At 41.6% G+C, this 14,757-nt stretch overlaps 1 protein-coding gene and 1 pseudogene across 3 annotated transcripts in view; both read left to right on the top strand.

The window, feature by feature from the left end:
* Nucleotides 1-14,757, top strand: part of PLEKHA8 (pleckstrin homology domain containing A8) — a 63,011-nt gene that overhangs the window by 24,535 nt on the left and 23,719 nt on the right. For 2 of the 3 annotated variants that reach the window (XM_039862635.1, XM_039862636.1), the window contains exons 8-12: nt 1,058-1,217; nt 1,605-1,690; nt 3,600-3,658; nt 4,041-4,171; nt 4,809-4,879. In XM_039862635.1, the coding sequence (XP_039718569.1) occupies nt 1,058-1,217; nt 1,605-1,690; nt 3,600-3,658; nt 4,041-4,171; nt 4,809-4,879 (507 nt within the window). Of the gene's footprint in view, nt 1-1,057; nt 1,218-1,604; nt 1,691-3,599; nt 3,659-4,040; nt 4,172-4,808; nt 4,880-13,014; nt 13,077-14,757 lie in introns of all 3 variants that reach the window. The other variant, XM_039862634.1, reaches the window with a different exon arrangement.
* Nucleotides 6,369-6,487, top strand: LOC120602496 (uncharacterized; annotated as a pseudogene).

Raw genomic sequence — 14,757 nt, forward strand, 5'->3', positions numbered from 1 at the left:
GTAAATAACAAAGACAGGAGAATTTGTGTAGAAACAGTACTGTTATTTGACCCCAAAATATAGCATCTAGGAATTTGTCCATGGGGAATAGTCAGATTTAAGGACAAATCTCTGTGGACAGAGCTGTTCTTTATGATATTACAGTTAATTCTTATTATTCACAGTAGTTATGTTCTGTCTAGTCACTGCAGACACTGAATTAGCAAATACTGAACCATTGCTCCTAGGGGAAATGCAAGGTTAGGTTCCTTTGAACCTCTGTTCACATTTTTATTGACTGATCAATACATAACCTTGTTTTATGTATTTCTGTTTAAAGATACCTTATTTAATATATATTGTTGATTCATTAGCATTAAACCCATGGCCAATAGCTCTGTAGCTCGTGCCTGAATCAAGCTGACCTAGCGCATGTACTTTCACCATAAGGCATATTACAGCTTTCTCGTGCTGAGGGACACCAGCCAGCACTACACCTGGGGGCCCTTTGAAACAGTGAAATCAGTAACAAAAGAAGTGCAACACCTTGGCACTCAATGAACACACTTGTGTATGGTATGGCAGCCGGAGTGTCTGTCACCTTGCTCAGCCTTAGCTGGGAACATGGATGTCACGCGGCTTAAATTACACATGTCCACAGATGACTGCAGAAGTGCTGCGAGCATTGACTTCAGGATTACACAGAAACTAGCGAGTGGGCAGACTCACAAATCCAGAATACACTAACGACAGGGATCGACTGTCTCCAATACCGAAATTTTAGAAACCACCTCAGTGCCCTCCACGTGAGCGTGATGCAAGATTACATGGTCATTAGAATCATGTTTTGAAGACTATCGAATGATAATGAAAATTTTTTTTGATATACTGTTCAGTGAAAATAAGCAGGATACAAATCTACATGTATTTAAACCCAATTTTGTTTGTGTGTGTGTGTGCAGTATTTCAGATTTTTATTTCTGTGTACTTTTCGATGTTCTAGAAATGATCAACGATAAATATAAATTTTTACAATAAATTGATAATAGGTTAGTAATTACTGTCTTCTACTTTGAAGTCCAAGGTGAAATAATGAAGGAAGATGGAGAGGAAAACCTGGGAAATCATGACACCAACGTGCTACAGCCTGGGTCCGACTCCTCAAGTAGCTCTCCAGAATCCCAGTGGGAAGAGGGCCAAGAAGTTATCCCGACGTTCTTCAGTACCATGAACACCAGGTATTCCGTACTCTCTAAAAATCACTAGCAGTCGGGTACCAGTTTCCCTTCTGGAAAATCAGTCCTGGTGTTCTTTTCAGGCGATGGTGTCTTCTAACTGAGAATATGGTCTACCCACGTATCTGCTTGACTGTTTACCTTGTCTGAGGCAGTGGATGAGAAGGAATTGGATTGTGAGAATATACTCTGTGAACAAATTTTAGCTTGCTTTGATAGATTGCCTGTGGAAAATGATTTTATTAGACTTGATTATAATAGGAAAAATCACTGAGGCCGAATGGTTTGTCTCTCTATAGGGAGGGGCAGCTGTTCTCATGACTATCTCTGAACTACAGAGAGTGCTAATATTGTATTTTCATTCTTTCCTCCTATTGCCAAATTGTTTAGCTTCAGCGACATTGAACTTCTGGAAGATGGCGGCATTCCCACAGAAGCATTCTTGGCATCTTGTTATGCTGTGGTTCCGGTGCTGGGTAAGATTGCTGCATTCGTCTTAAATTCATTCGTCTGTAGAGTCCGTCCCACTGCAGTTGTTTTGCAGTAGGAATGTCCTGAACTACGGGATGACACTTCTCCACTCCTTCCTCATGCCGTCAGCCACGCACAGTTCCTACTGTGTGACCAATTTGTTAGTTTTCTTTCTTTTCATAGTTTAATGCTTTCAGTGTCCTAAGAAATCTTCACTCTCCCCCAAGGTCGTGAAGATATTCTCCTGTGTTTGTCTCCTGTGCCCCTGAGTTTTGGTTTTATGTTTACACCTCTGCGTCCTCTTGGAATTCGTTTTTATACGCAATGTGAAGTAGGGGTTGAGATTCTTTTTGTGTTTTCTTATTATATCTGGTTGTTCAAGAATCATTTGTTGAAAAACATTTTCCCCTTTTATATTACTTTGGCAGCTTTCATTTACCTAAAAAGTTCGGGTCTGTTTCTGGACTCTTGTTCCGGTGATCTGTTTGTCTTTCCTTACGCCAGTACGAGGTGTTGTCACTCCTGTCTGTGCCTTTATAGTGAGGCTCGGAATCAGATGATGTGAATCTTCCAATTTTGTTCTTTTTCAAGATTGTTTTGGCAACTCTAGGTCCTTTGCATGTCTATATAAGTTATAGCTTTTCAGTTCGTGTTAAAAAGCTTGTAGATATTTTGATTAAAATTACATTGAATCTGTAAGCCAATTAGGAAGAAATTGACACCTTAAACAACATCGAGTCTTCTGATCCCTGAGCATGCTGTATCTGTCCATTTCCTCGGGTCTTCGTTATTTTCACAACAGTGTTTTGTATCGTTTTTAGTGTAAAGGTCTTACACATACATCTTTTGTTAAGGAATAAATTTTAGAATTTTATGTTTTTTGATGCTATAAAAACTATTTCATTTTCCGGTTGTTTACTGATAGCGTGTAGATACCATTGACTTCTGTACATTGAGTTTTTATTATCATGAATGAATTGAGTTTTAAATGTTCTCCACATTTACTGAAATTATCATGTTTTTTTCCTGTACTTTGTTAATGTAGTGAATTACATTGTTGGGATGAATTTAAGTCTGCTATCTTGCTATTTGTTTCCACCATCTTGCTATTTATTTTCTGTTTGTCCTGTCTTTTCTTCGTTTCTTTTTTACTCCTTTCTTGACTTCTAGCCAATTAATTAATTATTTTTTAGTATTCTATTTTATTACCTCTTTTGGCTTTTTAGCTACCTATCATTATTCCTGCCTTTCTTTTAGATCCATATAGTGCTTTTTAGAATTCCATTGTATTTTCGTTTGGCTTTTTAACTAAACCCTATTATATTATTTTTGTAGTTGTTCTTGTCCAACAGAAATATTCGAACCATATATAATTTTACATTTTCTAGAGGCACATTAAAATAGTAAAAACAAAACAGATAAAACGAATTTTTATAATGTGTTTTATCTAAACTAGTATATCTAAAATATCTCAGCATGTAAGCAATATAAAAGAATCATTAATGAGATATTCTGCATTCTTTTTTGATACTAAGTCTTTGAAATCTGATATGTATTTTACACTTACAGTACATTTCATTTGAGAATAGCTAAGTTACAAGTGCAAAGTGGCCACAAACATAGTGGCCACCATGTTGGACAGCGCTGCCCTAAGGGTTCCAGTATGCATTCTAAACGCACAAGATGATCCTCGCCTGCCACTTAGGACTTTATTGTAGTTACTCATCTCAGAGTGGTGTAGCAAAAAGAGATAAGAGAATCCTAGAAGCCTTTGAAGCTTGTGTTTAGAAAATGATTTAAAAGCAAAAGTTTGAGGGGGGGAGTAAACTGCTAAATTTATTGTTACTGTAAAAAAATTTTTCCACTCAAAAAAAAAATTACTTTTTCAACGATGTTTTTAATCTTTTCTCATAGACAAACTGGGCCCTACGGTGTTTGCTCCTGTTAAAATGGATCTTGTTGGAAATATTAAGGTATATACTCACTTTTCTCTGAGGAAACTGTATTTGGAGGAAATAGTTGCATGAAATCTCATTTAGAAGCAAATGATTGTTGAGAGTTATATTCAGGATAAAAAGTATAGGCCAGCTATAAGAAAGGTTCTAAAGCAGAAAACAAAATACTTTAAAAACAGTACTTTAAAATCCTAAGACTAATTCTCGCTTAAGCCTCATAAGAATTCACAAACCAAAAAAACACATTACTTTGAAAACATAAGGAAGAAAGTAATAGAGGCTTCATTTATTTTGACTTCTTAGAGCCCTGCTTGACAAACTTGAAAGTCCCAATACTGTACCTATTGGCTTGGTAGCTGTAGCATTTTTAACTTAGATTGTTCCCCTGCTTTTCCTGCAGAAAGTGAATCAGAAGTATATAACCAACAGGGAGGAGTTTACCACCCTCCAGAAGATAGTGCTGCACGAGGTGGAGGCCGATGTTGCCCAGGTTAGGAACTCGGCCACAGAAGCCCTCCTGTGGCTGAAGAGGTGAGGCGGGAGGGCAGCGGCCAAAATCCAGCTCAGTGGAAATGTCACCAGCAAAAACATTTTCACATAAAGGAGACAGCTTCTGAGTAAGGGACCTAACCCTACTGCATTAGCCTTTTCTAGAAGGTCTAACAAACAGAGCACCACTTTTTTCCTACCTCGTGATGGTGATCAACATTATTAGTAGTGTCCATGAGACAGGGCTTTAAAAGCATGATGAAGTCAACTGGTTTCTTTCTACGTCAATGGATCACGAATTTCAGTGGCATCAGAATCAACCTGGAGGGCCTGTGAAAAACAGGTGGCTCCACCCCAAATCCAGAGTTTCTGATTTAGTAGGTCCAAAGTGGGGCCCCAGAGTTTGCCTTTCTAACGAGTTCTCAGGTGATGCCGAAGCTGCCGATCCTGGACCACACTTTGAAAACCACCGTTTAGGTGCATCGGATGAGAAGGGCCAGAGCCAGCTAAAGGGAAATGACAGGGAGGACACTCGAGGAACCGCCATGTGACTTGACCTGTTTACTGCTGTGCCCAAGATATTACTGAAAAAAATAAAAGCTGATGTTTGCTGTTCATGTATACCCAGTCAACATAAGGGAACTTTGAAAATAATATTTCTTCCTCTTTTTTGTTTCAGAGGTCTCAAATTTTTGAAAGGATTTTTGACAGAAGTGAAAAATGGAGAAAAAGATATCCAGACAGCCCTAAGTGAGTGTTCTTCATATTTTGATTTCTCGGTTGAAGAGGATGTGGAACGGAGCCCCCTGGGAGAAGAGACAAGGGTGTGGGGGGAGTTACTGCTTTTCAAGATTTGATTTATTTTCTATTTATTATTATTAATTGTTTCTTATAGTGACCTGGTAATCTAGATCGAACTTATTAAAAATCAGTGTATCTTAAGAGCTAAATAAACAGAGAGCCATCTCTTAATAGGAAAACCCAATATTTCCAAGAAATTAGTTCTTCCTACGTTAATCTTCAAATATAATACAGCCCTCTAAAATCAATGTCCAAAGAGAAGTTAGTGTTTAGAGACCATAAGAGGGAGAGGGTGGGGGAACCCTGGGAATTTGCTCTGGAGTGAGATCTGGGCAGGTCGTCATCTCGTCCTCCTTCAAGGCCCTCGCGTCCCCTCGTTGCAGTGGCAGTGACGCAGGACAGGGCAGATTCCCCCTGTGGGGACTCAAGCCCCGCACTGAGAGAGGAGACACAGGGTTCTTGGCGGAGCGTGAAAAAGAATTCAAACACCAAAGTTAGAGTCAAAAGGGAAGTCTGTTAGAGAAGGGGTGACACTCCACAGACAGCGAGGTCTCCTCTCAGAGGCAGCGAGCGAGAGAGCCTGAGAGACTCAGGGACAGAGACAGTAGAGACAGGACAGTGAGAGAGACACAGTGAGGACACTGAGAGGGACCCCATGTTCCAGGATTTCAGTTTATATATTATTCTTTAGCTCCTGTGAGTTACACTTTAAAGACTTTGCTTACCCATCTTCCTTTGCTATGGGCATGCAGTGAGGAAGGATGAGTGCGGAGTGTGGAAAGGTAAAATGTGCAGAGTGAAAGGCTTGCTGGGGTTCCCAGCCTTGGATCCACAGGTTCCCCATGGTTTCAGCCGTAGGGAATGAATGGTTTTATTTTGTGTAGAGCGGCACTTAAAGACTCTGATTTTCTTGTTTTCCCCTCAGGGTGTGTGGAAATGGGCTGTTAGCAATCCCAGCAGAAATCTTTTGTTCTGTGGTCTGGCTGCAGGGCTGATCAGCTCACTGCCGTCTCTGAATATAGCTTCACTTAACATTTTCATTCTCTTGCCTCCTTTCCACATTAGTAGAGCTGAAACTGGATCAAGGCCTTGGTCACAGGAGATCATCCTGTATCTCCAGCATCTTAGTGCAGTGACTGGATCATTGTAGATGTTTAATAAACATTGGGTGGGTAGGTGAGCAGATGGATGGATCGATGTATCTATCACCCCAGTTTTGAAAAATAATAAAGACTTGGCAGCATCCTCATAGTGCTCCTGACAAAGTGGCTGAACTTGCTCTCTTGGCTTATGGGAAATTCTTCCAGTGTGAGCCTTGAGGCATGGCGGCGGGGAATGGGGAATGAAATTTCATATTACCTTGAAGTGCTGTGTTATTATGATGTAGAGAAGCACATGGTCAAGCTCTAAGTAGCCGTGATTATAAATAGTGAAATGAGTCTACAGCCATGCCACCCTGAATGTGCCTGATCCCATCTGATCTCGGAAGCTAAGTGGGGTCAGGCCTGGTTGGTACTTGGATGGGAGACCACTTAGGAATACCAAGTGCTGTAGGCATAAAAATAAATAAATAAGATAGATAGATAGATAGATAGATAGATAGATAGATAGATAGATAGATAGATAGATAGAGGGATGAATGAATCAGGTGCTTGCTTCTGTTGGGGAGGAGGAGCCGGCGCCCACTGCAGCAGTTTGTCGGTCTCGGTGAGTCCGCCTCCTCCTGATAGTCCTCCCTCTGGACCACGAGTCCTGAGGTTTCTGCCTCCACACAGTTTTCCGAGGCCTTTCTGCCTAGAAACTCGCTGATATGCCATGAAACAATAGAAGCTGATATTTCAGTAACACTTTGTGAAGAATTTAGACAACTTAATCCTCAGATCAATCCACTTTTGCAGGTTAAGTAACCAGAATTCTGAAAGATGAAAGATTAAAATAGTTGCTAAGACCATAGAGGGTTTGAATCAGGGTCACTTTGGGCCCCTGCCGCCACGGCCCCCAGTTCTCCCACAGACGGGCTTCGCCAGCGCCCTGCATTTGTGGGCTTCTCACGTATCCTGAATTTACAGGGCGATCTCAGTCACGTTCTCCCCTCGGTGTCCTGATTCCCGTACTAAACTTTTATCCACCATAACTGTTCCTGCCCCCTAACCCGTACCTATGGGACTTAGGACTTGTGGAGACGTCCAGATCCTGCATTTTCTGGATTCTGCTACTCACAACCTTGTGCCCTTAGTCAGTTTACTTAACCTTTGTTACAGTTTCCTCATCTATAAAATGGGAAGATGATTTCCCGAACAAGGTTGTTGTAAAGATTAAGTAGTTTCGTGCCTGTGCAAAGATTAGAAAAGCGATACGTGATGAGCACTTAGTAGAAATTAGCTTCTGTCGTCATTCATATTTTTATCGTCATGACATGAAGTCGATAATCTGCCAGAAAATGGGGTTTATTTGTCCCAAATCAGAAATGAAAAGTTTACAATGCTCAGGTGCCAAGCCAGAAATTTCTCTTCAGATTATTTTCTTAACATGGACATTTCACACTGGCCGAGAGACTTCTCCACCTGCAGGAAATGCAGAAGATGGGGATTCGGCCCTAGGTGCCTCGTGGGCTCTACACGCCACACGCTGCCATTGCTTTGTTCCGCTGTGTGTGAGGGGAAGAGGGGGATGCTCATCTCATTTACCCTCTGCTGGAGCCAGGACGGACTAGAACCCACGTGCCTACCGGACACTGGCGACTGAAAAGAAAAGCTTTGCCCCCTGGAGGTGCAGAGGAAGTCAAGATACGCCCTTTCTGCCCAGCCTCCACCCCTCATTCGACCCCTTTGTCTTCTCGACATTTTACTGGATTTAGAGCCGGGACGCAGAAATGCTGATTCTGTGAAGAGAGAGGAGACTTGAAGGGCAAATGCTGCTTCAAAAATGAAGTGATTACAGCTAATCTTAGCTTTTCCTTTCCTCTCTTCCCCTTCAGCACTCTTTAGTGAAAAGGAAAGCGGGGAGCTGTAGATCTGAGATTTGCATCCCGAGATCCAGGATTATTTCAGAGTTGTGCATGATTTAAATTCTATCTTGCTTTTAGGGATCCTTAGTTTTCTGCTGATGTTTAATGTGGAGAGAAAATGTTCCCCTAACCAGCTCACCCTCCCCTCCAGGCACAGACACCAGCTGCTCTGTGTAAACAAGTAGTTTTATGAGAACTATTTACACGTCAACTGTTTAGAGAGCCCACAGGCTCCTCAGTGCATATTTCTGCTTGGTTTAAAGGCTTCTCTTTTCTCATTTTGAAGTCACAGCCTTTATAAGGAGAACTGATATCTTGTCTGAAATGAGGAAATTTGGGCATGTAAGTAAACAAGGAGGGGTATGTGTGCAATTTATGTGCCATATATAGGCAAATTAGCTTGCATGTTTTAAATTTTAAAATTGAATTTGAGTACAGCTACCACTTACAGAGCATGCAGTGTAGGTATGACCCTAGGTTCGTGATAAACATTTTATTTACTCCTCCACATACTCCCCTTTTACAGCAAGTAAACAGGTTTAAAGAGGATGAGTACCTTCCGTGGGGTCTCAAAGCTAGGTCATTGCTTATCAGAGTGGTCCAAGGACAGCAGCATCTTTATCGCCTGGAAACGTATTAGCTATGCAGACTACCAGGCCTCACCTGACACCTGCTGACTCAACGTCTGGCAGAGCCCAGCAATCCATGTGTTAATAAGTCATTCAAATGATTCTGATTGATGTTAAAGTTAGAGACCCACCATCAAGAGCTAGGACATGGAAGCTCACTTATCCTCAGCCTCAGTTAATTTTACCTTCCTTTCGTGATAATTAGCTAGTTCTCCAATGACTGAAAACTTTTCCTAACCTAGGAACAGCAAGACGGATAAATTAAGAATAAACCTTGACTGGCACTCCCATGTTTGAAAACACTGCTTAAGAAAGGTTTTGAGGCAAATGTTCATTAAACTTGTATAATCTTAAGTGTCCTTGAAAATGGAAAATGATGTGTAAAAGTCCTAAATGACTTATTGGAAGCCTTGGCATCTATTAACACTCTGAAAAACACACGTAGACCAATTGTATTGCTGTAGTAGGATGAGTCCCTGGCATCCAGAAGGAGGCCTTGGGCTTTATACACCCACTTTTGCGTTTGAGCCACCATAATGATGATTAGAGTGGAATATTTTGGTTGGGCTCATGCCAAGAGCTGCTCTGAACCCCTAATGTCCTATGACGTTCTCTAGAGGTCATCCTAAGAAAAGAGTTGGGTCCACGAGGCAGATATTTTTAATGACCCGCCCTATGACCGAGCCCCTCCATTCACAGATCCCACGTCAGAACGAGCTTTTGGGGAACATCCTTGTAAGCAGCAGAAAGAAAAGTTGCTTTGGCATTTCATGCCCCGTTGTACTAAACATGACATGCTCTGGACTCTTCCTTCAGTACCAGATAGCATATCGTGCATCCCTCACCTCAAAACAATTCCACAAAGGTCGGGTAAATGTTCGCTCCACCAAGATCTCTAGTACAGAAGAGGACAAATTTTAAAAGGATGCTCAGTTACGTTGTTTACTATAAAAGGCTTTCAAGACAAGGAGAGCTATGTGAGAAAGTCCAAACCCATAATCAGATATTTAGTGTCAGATCACACTGTGACTAATTATTCTGAAAGTACAACAGCCCATGGATCGCGTTGCTCTTTTCAGCAGGAGCCTCTGATGGCGGAGCTGGCTCACGGCGCTGCCCGTTCCGGCCGCAGTAGTGCCTCGCGTCAGAGGACACCTCAGTTCTTATTCACCTCCGTCCACTGGTTCTTGGGTTGGCTGTTCTCCAGATGTTTCATTTTGCCTGAAGTCTAGTCACTGTCAAGAATTCAGAGGGTACTTTCCTAGTAGTTCAGTTTTTTTTATTATAAATATTTCAGGCATTTAACAAGTATCACCACTTGACCTAATACGTGAAATAGTTTAGTGCTGTACCCACATACCACCCCTTGTCCCCATTACTTCTCTCATTGTCCAGAGAGGATCTTCATCCTGAATTTGCTCTTTATCATTATATATGTTTTTTTAAACTTTAACTCTATGGATGTGTATGTCCATAAACAGTATCTAGTTTGTTTTGCATGTTTTAAACTCATATACATGGTGTCACATTATACACATTCTTCCTCTCTGTGTCTTTTTCATATTTCTTCACTCTTTATTCACTCTCAGACCTCTCCTGGTTCTCAGTTTTGGCCTAAGGGCTGCCCAGTTCAGCTCATTTGCAGAGTTGAGATACTCGTTGATTCCTGAGCTTAGCGAAAGGTTGACTCTACCTTCTCTGGCTTTGCTTATCTAATTCCTAAACTTTGTCTTAAAACTTAGATTTGCATTTCTCCTTTGTCCTCTCTGCAACGCAAAGTAACTTTACAAATTCTTACCAATTATAGATTTACCACAGAGGAACAGTTTCTCATATGTTCATTTCCTGGACAGAATAGTCATCCACCAACAGTAATCTCTCAGATACTACCACCAGTGTTGGCATAATCTCTAAGCACCTCACAGCAAGTTTCTCAGTTACCTATAAAGAAATTATATCTGTATTTTTCCCGTAAACAGAATGACAGAATGAGCCCTTTTTTTTCCCCAGGAAATGGCTGAAAAGGGTACATCTTTTCATTTTCGTTATTTTGTTTCCCAAAGAATAAACATTCATTTTCTGGCAGAATGGTCTATGTAACAAGAATGCCCCAAGTTCTCATTGCTTTTAGCTTTGTGACCTTGGGCAAGTCATTACCTCTCTGGGTCTTCTGTTTTGTTTTGTTTTGTTTTGTTTTGTTCTTTTCTTGTTTGTTTGTAAAGGAAGAGAACTGGGTGAGGTGACTGTCAAAGGCTTCCTGCTCAGAAATTTTGACTCAGTCTCTGAGGAACTGACACATCTCAAAGAACTGGGAGAAGGGTATCATTTCTGTCTTTCAAAAGCCAAAATTACTTCCAGATTATAGAACACTCATTATGGTAATGAATGGGTATTACAGTAAAGATTAATGTATTTCATTATCTAATCTCTAGGTAACCAAAATAGGTCAGGCTTAGACTTCATCTTATTTCAATGCAGCCTCACGTGGCCAGGATATTTGCAGCTCTAGAAGTCAGCTAAGGACTTTGGGCCAGTCTTTTTTAATGATTTTATTTCGTTGTTGGTTTTAGGAGAATTGCAGTGGTGGCCTTCAGGGAGACTGAGTCACGATACGCAGGTTCTCTGACACCTCTCTCTTCCCGTTAGGCCACCTGGCTCACATTTGCCCGGGGAGACTCCTCTCTCGCAAAGTGCAGACACAGTAAGGCGTAGCTGCCTCCTCTGGAAGGGCAGGTGGGGGGATGCAAACTGCTGCAGAACAAGCACTCCGTCTTCCTTAGACCAGGCCGCCCACGTTATTCGGACTCAGCACCCTGGTTTTCTTGCTGTCCCTTGAAAGGGGCGTGGCGAAATGTTTCAGGCTTTTTTGAATGGTGGACTTAAATGGCAAAGTGTAGGGAAGGTATAAAGTCTCTGAGGTTGGCATAGCACTGGATCCAGAGCCCTCATATACAGGTAGTTAGTCCGGCCAGGTGCCTTTGGAGCTGAAGGCTCAGGCACACGGATGGCCTCAGATGCTGAGACTATAGAGAAGTGCGGGTCTCACCTGGTTTCTTCCCTGCCACAGTTCCAGATCAGATTGCCCATGATTGTTAGTAGAAAAAAATAAGCAATCTATATAAAAAAGCAAGAGGAAGAGGCTATACCCGCAGAGTGCCTGAGTGCTGGAGTGCATGATTGTAGGCTGCTTCTCTCCTTTTTATGTTTCCCTTATTTTAAACAATGTGCATGCATTACTCATAAAATACAATTTTTTTTTAAAGTACGTGTTATATTTTTTCGTAAAACTGCCACTGTGCCTCAGGTGGGAAGTTCAGAACCCTTTACATGGCATATAAAGGTCCTCAAAATTCGGCCACAGTCCCAGTGGTCTTCAGCCCCAGTGAACTGCACTCCACTCCTGTTACAATGTAAAATATCTTTACATCCTATGATAATGTCACCTAAGCATTGATTAAATGATGGTGGTACTTGTACTAGTGCTGAAACTAGCACATGAAAATACATAAGTTTGGAACAGACATGGTGAAGAAGGTCAAACCACCCCCATGATACTCTGTGTTAATTTAGGAGTAAGCATTGTAAACTGCTGGGGATCATGCTTAGGAAATAAAATGGAGCAATAAATAAAAATGCGCTACAGGGATACAGATCTGTGCCTCCTGAGGATGCATTTACTCCTACGGAGAAATTGATTTTGAATTTTACATACATCGAATTATTTAAAGCCTTCAGGAACACATCCCTTGCATAAAGTGCAGTAACTTTGTTCTTGAGATTAATTTTTTTGTAATTAAAATGATCATATACCGGTGTTTAAATCTCACTTTAAAACACATTGGGATAAAAATAATGTTTTTATCTTTAAGGTCTAGAGTATGAATGACTTATTAATAGGCCTGACCAATTACTTTATAACTAGCTTAGTAACTTTAAGCCATTCTTTTCATGATAGTTGTAATGGTTTCTAGGTTTAATGCTGTATATCCAGGATCTTAGGGACACTTAGGACAAACATTTGACGTTCCAGAATTGAATGCTAGAATGAGAAAGAATCCTTAGAGATCATTTAACACAGAGTGAAACAGGTGGATAGAGAGGGCAGCTAAGGGATTGGCTCAGGGTCACACAGCATTTCAAGAAACTGCATCGTTATATTTTTATTGTTACATGTATTAAACCTTTCCCACCATGATAATAAGCTGGAGTTGGGATATGTTGATACAGGGTAAGAGTGGGAATACCTATTTTTCTTTTCAAAAAAAAATCTCTGTAGGTTTTTTCCCTGCTCAAGACTTTTAGGATACATAGTCTTGTCATTAGACTTTTTCCATGAGTCCCTAATACCAGTGGGAACAGGCTCCTGCATGCATTAGAAAGGACACGATCCTAGCGGCACATCAGATTCCGATGGAATTGTTCCTCACGGAGCGTTTCTTCTTTTCAAGATAACGCGTACGGAAAAACGTTACGGCAGCACCACGGCTGGGTGGTTCGAGGGGTTTTTGCGGTAAGTCATCCTTCCGCCTCCTCCTGTTCTGGAGTCACAGGGTGGTTCTGCTTTGTGTGTGCGGTGTTTCCCTTTGCTCTGTTTTCGAGAATAAGAACAAAAATGTTGCTTGTTAATTTAAGTCTGTGGGTGTTTGTTGTGTGGAAATGTTGGCAACAAAAACACCCGAAGTTAATATAATACTGAATGTCAACCGTAATTGAAAACTCAATTTTAAAAAGTGTCTAGAACAGAAAAGGCTGATGAAGGGGGCGCTTTACCCTGTCCGGCCCCAGTGCTCTTGTGGAGATTTGCCTCGGAAGCGCTTGCCTTCCCGATAAGGTAGTGAAGAGTATCGATCGGATTGGGCAGGAAGCTGCCAGGTCCGTTGAGGGCCACACAGCGCTGCCCTCGAGCTCGTGGCTCCCCCTGCTGCCTGTTGTGTTCCATTTTGTTAATTCTCAGATTCTGATTTATTTTTCCTTACTTGAATTTCATCTTTGACTATTAATTGAATTGTGTGTGCCAGCGGCTAGGGCTAGAATTCTCTTCTCACCCGGTTATTTTCATTGTGGAGGTGTCCGTACTCATCTATTTGTCTCCTGATACCCAATATTTCCTCCCCAGCATGTTGACTTAGGAAGAACACACGCCTGGGAATCACAGTCCCCTGGACAAATCATGTAGCCTGCTTCATAAAATAGCAGGAGTAGGTGGCCCCTTTATGTCAGGAGTGATATGTGCTCTGTGATTCTCCCATCCGGGGAGAGGGCGGCCTCAGTCACTTGCAGCCATGACAAGGCCGAGTCTCGTGTAGTGGCGCACCAGGAAACGTCAGAATTCTTTGGAAGGTCGGGGGATAAAAATAGCCATGCAGATGATGTTTTTCTACTAATTTAAAGGACAGGAGGCATCATCTGCCAAGGTAGGAACTGTTTAGGTCATGATTTATTAGGAGGCAGGTAAAGAAAGTGGGAAGAATTTACAGTGGAAGAAATCAAATTTAGGGAAAATGAAATCCTTCCTGAAAGCGTGGGGATGACTAGCTCCACGTCCTGCTGTCTGCCGGACTAGAAGCCAGACCAGTGGCAGCTACGGGCTGCCCACGCTTACCTTCAGTGCATATTTAAGTCATGACAAGAGCTGCCGTGTGGCTGCTGGACAGACGCGTGTTGCGCCAGGTGCTTCCATGTTTATCATCTTTGGTAATCCTCGGGATTAACTCCCACTACTTTATAAATTCAGAATTATTCATTCCAATCCCAGAGTGCGGCTACGGCAGAGCCCAGGGCTAAACCCAGATCGCTGTCTCCAAAGGCTAGTGCTCATTACCCACATTGCAGCTCTCTGCAGTGACGATGGAGTAATTGAGAAGCTGCTAGTGAATAATTAGTCAGTGGATGCTGCTACGTTCATCAGCCTCCCTGAGTAAATACTATGATTGCTTGCAGGTGTCTGACACCCGCGTTTCCTTGGTGAGATGACAAAGCATAAAAACACTGAGTTCCTCATTGTATGAGAAATGTGAATGGTTTTTTATTTCCTAGTATGGAAGGTAAAGTTTTCTCCTGAAATATTAATAATTCAAGAGTTATTGACAATAGGAATGCAGCCATAGCAGAAAATTTATCATAAGCATGAGTGTTTAAAAGGACTTTATAACTAAAAGCATTTCCCCCTAATATATAGTAATTTAGACGTA

Source organism: Pteropus medius, unplaced genomic scaffold (genome assembly GCF_902729225.1).
Source record: "Pteropus medius unplaced genomic scaffold, Ma_sr-lr_union100, whole genome shotgun sequence".
In the NCBI taxonomy this organism is placed as follows: Eukaryota; Metazoa; Chordata; class Mammalia; order Chiroptera; family Pteropodidae; genus Pteropus; species Pteropus medius.